This window comes from Aulostomus chinensis, chromosome 5, assembly GCF_037954235.1.
Source record: "Aulostomus chinensis isolate RoL2024-O1b breed Wild chromosome 5, RoL_Achi_v1.0, whole genome shotgun sequence".
Classification (NCBI taxonomy): Eukaryota; Metazoa; Chordata; class Actinopteri; order Syngnathiformes; family Aulostomidae; genus Aulostomus; species Aulostomus chinensis.
Genome location: NC_141324.1, coordinates 26,950,708 through 26,957,182, shown reverse-complemented (window position 1 = coordinate 26,957,182; position 6,475 = coordinate 26,950,708). Strand labels below are relative to the sequence as shown.

Here is a 6,475-nt window from a genome sequence, read left to right as displayed (position 1 = left end):
CATCTACCATGTAGCTTTTGTAATGGTAAAGTGTTTGCAAGCCTGATTTATGAACGGTTACTAGAAGCAAACAGCTCCAGGCTTTACTTCCCATCTGTAAGACTAAATTGAGGGCTAAACAACCCAACGGTGGGCAAGGAACACATAAGTAGCAGAAATACACTGATAAAATCGGACTCAGACAAAATTCTCCATTCAAAATTGTGAGCAGAGTATTTGAATCTGAGTTTACTTCAGTATCAAAAGTAAAAGTACATGTTCTCCATGACGGTGGATGAAATTCAGAGCTCTGGAGCCGTCAATCCCGAAACCTTTGACCTGTGTGTTTGCTGCTGCTGTGCTGATCTGATGATGTCCTCTTTAGACTGGCGGCTTCAATTTTAAAGGCACGTTATCATCATCAGGTTTTGTCCATCCATCCATTTTGTACTGCTTATTCTGTAAAGGGTTGCTGGGGGGGGGGGGGGGGGGGGGGCCTATTGCAGCAGCCTTCAGGTGAGAGGCGGGTTCACCCTGGACGGGTTGCCAGTCCTTGGCAGGGCCAACACATAGAGACAGACAACCATTGGCTCTCCCAGCCACGCCTACGGTCAATTTAGAGTCTGGATTAACCTGGTCCCTCTTGATGTCTTTGGACTGTGGAGGAAGCTGGAGTACCAGAGAGAACCCACACAGGCACAGGGAGAACAAGCAGACTCCACACAGAAAGATCCCGTGCTCAAACCCGGAACCTTCTTGCTGTGAGGCCACAGTGCTGACCCCTGCACCACCGTGCTCCATCAGGTGTTGTTTCATGTTCTATTCAAGACTGCCCCCCCCCCGGTAACTATTATTAATTGATTCCGATAAATGTGTTGGATAAGTTTCCTTTGCAATGCAGTGAAGTAAAAGTACAAAGTCCCCCGAAATCCAAATATTCAAGCGAGGTTCAGACCCTGTACTTGAGTGAAAACACTTTCCACCGCTGAAAAAAATCTACAGCAGGAAGTACAAATTTGAGCACGATGACATTTAGCTTTCATTTCCATCAAATACTTCAACGAATGTATTCATTTTTCTCAGCGCGTGTCTAACTGGCTCCATCTTCCCCTTGTTTGATCACGTTTCTATGAAGCTCTATATTCGTTTCATTACAGCATTTTAACCATTACAAATTAATCCGGGGTGGTTATGATGAAGTCGTTTGGAGCTGGAATCAATTATTAAAGCCTGCCATTCTTGTTAAATGACTGTGTAAAAGTGTTGTGTCCATTTGGGCCGAGGGTTCATCAATAACTCCCCCTCTCAAGAATCAGATGAATAATGGATCAAAGACAAATGTTACTTAAGATTCTCGTTCATCGGAGCGATTAGATCAGCAGCTCTGAGCTTCAAACAGCAGAGACAAATCAAGGCCTGACCGCTGAACTTCCAGGCTGCTTATTGATCGTTGCTGGCTACAGTTCCAGGCCGCATCACCGCTCTGATATTTGACCACCGCAGCAGGGGCGTCCAGCCAGCGTCCAGCCAGCATCCAGCCAGCATCCAGCCGGCGTGTTTCCTCCTTCAGCAGATTTGATCTGTTTATTGTTCTTTCTTTCATAAATCCATTTCTGGTGATTCATCACATCACAAACGGGACCTTTGCTGCTTTAATCCCCGACGACGCCTCATCATACTTTGCTTTCTTCCTGCCTAATGCACCACAGAGGAAACACAACAACGTGAATCATTTCCTCGTCGATACGGCTCGTTAAACGTATCAGAGCGCACGCGATTTATTAGTCTGATCATTTGTTAATGCTGCAACTCAGAGTTTAAACTCTGTAGCTTATCAGATGGAAGTAAACATGAGGTCAGCGCTCTGTGGCTGGGACCTACGCTCGTTATTTGGATGATAAATTGAGATTTTAGATGTGGGAAATAAATGGAACACCAGATTACAGCAGTTCATATCTGTAAAAATCAAGCACTTGTGGTTGCATGCCTCTGTCATGTGTGCCTGTCACAGTGACCTCGACCTTTGACCTGAGCCACGTTTACCTGAAGTGACCTTGCCCTTCAACCGACAAGCTGTTTCCAGTTCACCCTCGAGTCCCGATGGACGTCTGAGCCAAATTTGAAGAAATGACTTGCCGGCTCATGAGCTGAGCTTGAACCGGCCACCTCTCACACCTGAGGGGACGGAAACCCTGACCTCTGACCTCCGGAATCTTTTCAGTTCATCCTGGAGTCCCACATTTGTTGAAATTACCGCAAGAGGTTCCTGAAGTGGAACGCTAATGATGCGGGTACATCTGTGCGGGCAACCTGACAACATAACACCCAAAACAAACGCAATCAATATATTTTGAAGGAAGAGCGTCCCCGACGAGCTTAAACTAGTTTACTCTGCAGCACGACTTCAGACGTGACTTGAGGACAAAATAGACATTTTCAGGGTTTTAGAAACTTATATGTGTTGCAAGAGGCAAGCAGTGGTCGCCACTGTCCCCTCACAGCAAGAAGGTTCCGGGTTCCAGCCCCTGCTGGAGCACGGGGTCTTTCTGTGTGGAGTCTCCATGTTCTCCCTGTGCCTGTGTGGGTTCTCTCTGGTACTCCAGCTTCCTCCCACAGTCCAAAGACATCAAGAGGGGACGAGGCTGATTGATACTCTAAATTGACCGTAGGCATGGTTTGGAGAGCCAATGGTTGTCTGTCTCTATGTGTTGGCCCTGCTGGGATAGGCTCCACCCCCCGCCACCCTAAACAGGATAAGCAGTAGAAAATGGATGGATCGATGGATGTTTTGCAAGATCAGGACGCGATGAATGGCACCACGACACACACGAGCAGTCTGGTTCCTGTGAGCCGTGTCTTCACCGCTGAGGTCTCAGGGAAGGAATAAGTTCTGGAGGCCTGAGGTGACTTCATCAAGACGCCAACACCGGTTCCGAAGCAGCTGGCCGTAGGTTTGATGCTGGAACCACGTGGTCTCTCACATTCAAGTGGAGTTGTTCCCAGTGGTGGGACCAATCACATCATATCACACGCTTCTTTTTCTTCTTATGGATAGTTTGACATTTTATATCTGTACTTTCAATACTGCGGGGAAACCCTTCATCACCTCTGCCGAGGAGGTCATGCTTTTAGGGGAGTAACAGAGTTCATTTGTTTGTTTGTCCATCAGCAGGATTATGTGAAATCTAAGAGGCTGATATTCACCAAACAACATCTCTGGAAGGCCTTGAGGGAAATTCCTTCATACTCGGCACAAAGCTCCGCTTGTATTAAAAGCTGACATGAAAAGATTTTTGGTCAAACATCGGCTTCACCGTGACAGGACAAATACGATTTCTGGCCACATTCAAATTAAGTTCCCTCTCAGCCGGCACCACACGTTATGAGCCTGGACAAACATGAATGGAAGCTACAACCGGCCCGTTTGGTGGAGCCCTACAACCTCCACCACTGCTTGGGCTTTTAAATGAGAGGTTTGCTTTGAGGCTGAAATAAATATGCTTCTCGTCTTAAAACCGGGGACTTTTCCCTCAAGCTTTTTTTTTTTTTTTCGTCGTTAGTTTACATTATGGATCTTTCTTTTTCTTTTCGTTGTGAAGGTAAAATGTGCACAAGAAATTGCTTTCCTAAGCCTTCCATTGCTGAAAAACGCTTTAAGATATCACTTTGAACGCGATGTGTTGAGCACTCAAGCCTGTCTCCTCAACAGCGCGTTGGTGGTATAGTGGTGAGCATAGCTGCCTTCCAAGCAGTTGACCCGGGTTCGATTCCCGGCCAACGCAGAAACTTTTTAATTCCCACACCGTGGGGGATCAATGAAGTATTACTTTTCGTATTCACCATCGATGACAGGGGTTCAAACTGACCTTGAATAAGTCACCGGTGACCTCAACATGAAGTTATTCAACTGATGCGACCAGCTGAGGGTCGGGTCTTGTCAGGCAGTGGACGGACTTATTTCAAGATCCTCAAATCCTGATGCCAGACCACTTTGTCGGGTCTGCTCTGAGGTGGTCGCGCTGTGCAGACTTGTTTCAGACCACTGAACGTCGCTGTTTCCTTCTGATAAAACACCAAATTTGAGGGGGCGCAATCACCAGAGACAAACTCTGACATCCATACATGTTCTTGATTATGCCTCTTAATTATTTATTGATGTGAGGACTGGATGAGACACGAAAAAAAAAAAAACCAAAACAAAAGCAAAAACATGATTCTGTACGAGCGAGAGTAAAGCCTCGCGTGCGTATCCTCTCATACTTGTGGAATTTGCGTGTCTATCTCCGGGTCCCACCTCTTGCTCCTAGTTATCAGAAGGGGGCTGGACCGGTCACCCAAGAGAAGAACCCTGATTGGCTGACTCAGATGTCAATCACAGCCTCGTCCTGTAGCCTCTTCTTGGTGAATACAGTCCACCCCAGAAGTCAGAAAGTCCAATTTCACCAAGGGGACCGAGCGGGGAGGGTTGACTTATCCGGTGACTCTGAATGTCCTTCAGCAGCTTCCCTGCTAACAAGTGTGATTAGTTGGTGAAACATCTGTAGCGATGATTTAAATGCGCGTGAAAACAGCAGAGCTTATTGGACTTGAGGACTTGTTGGCTCCCTCCCTCCGCGTTTTGACGCGCCGGTTGCGCACCTGAGTCCGCTGCCGTCAACATGACTTCCTTGAACAATTAAACCAGCGGTGAGAGTTGTGGCGGTGACTGACATGCCCGCTGCTGCTGCTGCTGCTGCTGCCGCTGCCGCTGTGGTGAAGCCCGGCCGTCTCTCACTATGGAATAACCGGCGCCCAGGTGTCTTCAGGGAGAGCTGATGTGGCCATTTGGAGGAGCGCACCAGTTTGATGCCAGCTGGGATTTGACAGAGCGCAGGAGTTTGGGATGCGAGAGGAATCCTAGAGAGAAAACCCTCGGCTTAGTTCACCTGGGAGTCAACACGGGCTGCCCGGAGCCATGGCCTCGGAGGTGGTGTGCGGGCTGGTCTTCAGGTTGCTGCTGCCAGTGTGTCTTGCAGCTGGTGAGTTGTTTTTTTTATTTTAAAAAGAAAAACATCTTTCAGGCATTTAAATGTGTGCGCCAGGTGGGTTTGAGTGCTGACGGGACGTTAAAATTGCGTTCGCCGCGTTTACTTCACGAAACAGTTTATTTTGTTTATTTTGTTTCATGTTTATCTCCTGACATTTATCCTAAAACATGAAGCACCTTTCTAAGGTGAAAAAACCGGGACTTTAATGGTTTGACCTCCTGATGCTGGAGGTCACAGCTCATCTGTCGCCACCGCTGGTGTCCAACTCAAACCAAACAAACACGAGGACTCACGCAGCTGCACAGATGACAAAGTTCTGCACCACATGGCGCATTCATCCCGCTTCTGAAAGAGTGCTTCTGATGAAACCGACTCATATGAAGTGCATATTTTCTCTTTTCAAAGTTTGGAAATGCTTAAATAAGTTCCCTCTTAACCAGTTTGTTCAGCAGAGGCTCTTAGGTATTTATGTAGCCCAAAACCACAGTTTACCCCAGGGGGCTTTATCGTCTCTGTCCTTTGACCCTCAAGTGAGGAAAACTGCCCTGAATGACCTATAATAGGAGAAAATGCCCTGATGAGGAGTGTGTGTGTGGGTGTGTGTGTGTGTGTGTGTGTGTGTGTGTGTGTGACCCAGGACTGACAGACATGCAGCAGAAGTACAGACCAGATAAATCAGTAGTAGAATATAAGTAAAAGCTAAGTGTTGAGTTATAATATCAGAGATCACGGTGTGCAGGGCAGTGGAGGCTTCATGACTCATCATTGCTGTGGATTGCCGGGTGATTCTTGTGTGTCTGGTGTTAATTGTAACATTCTCAGTGTGTAGATGTGTGCTGCCAGCCTGAGCCGCTCTGCTCCAGCACGTTGGGTTCCCTCTCTCCGTGTTCCTGTGCATGAATGAGTCCTGCAGTGACTCGCTGGTTTGCGGACATGATGTTTGAGGTGGGATCACATCTTAGATGCAGACTGGATTAAATGGAGTTTGTGTTTAAAGCTTTGTGGTTCCGTGGTAGGCCACAAGTGAAAGTGATGAGCGTTTAACTGCCACGGAGGTTCTGCTGCGTCGTCTGTGTAAGGCTCAGGAGTCTGAGGTACTTTTAAAGCTAACAGCATGCTTTCTATAGATAAGACCCACTCAGTTCCACCATAATGCATCACTTGAAAGCCTGACGCCCCCTTTATTTCAAAAAGCAATTGTGGGACCAGGCATTGTCTCCATTAATTCGTGGAAAGTCGTTTTAACAGTATGAATTAATAATGTGGTTGTGAGGGAGAGAAGAACTGCCTTCCCTTTTATCGTAAACATATCTTTAATATTTTATGTTTTTTCAAAGTGCAAATGAGCTCTTGTCATTCACTGCGGGTGCTGTACACAGCAGCTGACAGGATGGAGGAAATGTAAAGTGGAAATCAGGGAACGCACACAGGAAAAGACACTGATGCTGATTTCTGCTGCCAGCACCACC

General features: G+C 47.1%; 1 protein-coding gene and 1 non-coding gene across 4 annotated transcripts in view; both read left to right on the top strand.

The window, feature by feature from the left end:
* Positions 1-3,689: 3,689 nt before the first annotated feature.
* trnag-ucc (transfer RNA glycine (anticodon UCC)) lies at positions 3,690-3,761 on the top strand. The gene has a single exon. It is a non-coding gene; the product is annotated as a tRNA-Gly (tRNA).
* Positions 3,762-4,428: 667 nt separating this feature from the next.
* Positions 4,429-6,475, top strand: part of piezo2b (piezo-type mechanosensitive ion channel component 2b) — a 74,448-nt gene continuing 72,401 nt past the window's right edge. For all 3 annotated transcript variants that reach the window (XM_086204291.1, XM_086204292.1, XM_086204290.1), the window contains exon 1: positions 4,429-4,997. In XM_086204291.1, coding sequence (XP_086060417.1) covers positions 4,934-4,997 — 64 coding nt within the window. In that variant the 5' untranslated portion in view covers positions 4,429-4,933. The remainder of the gene's footprint in view (positions 4,998-6,475) is intronic.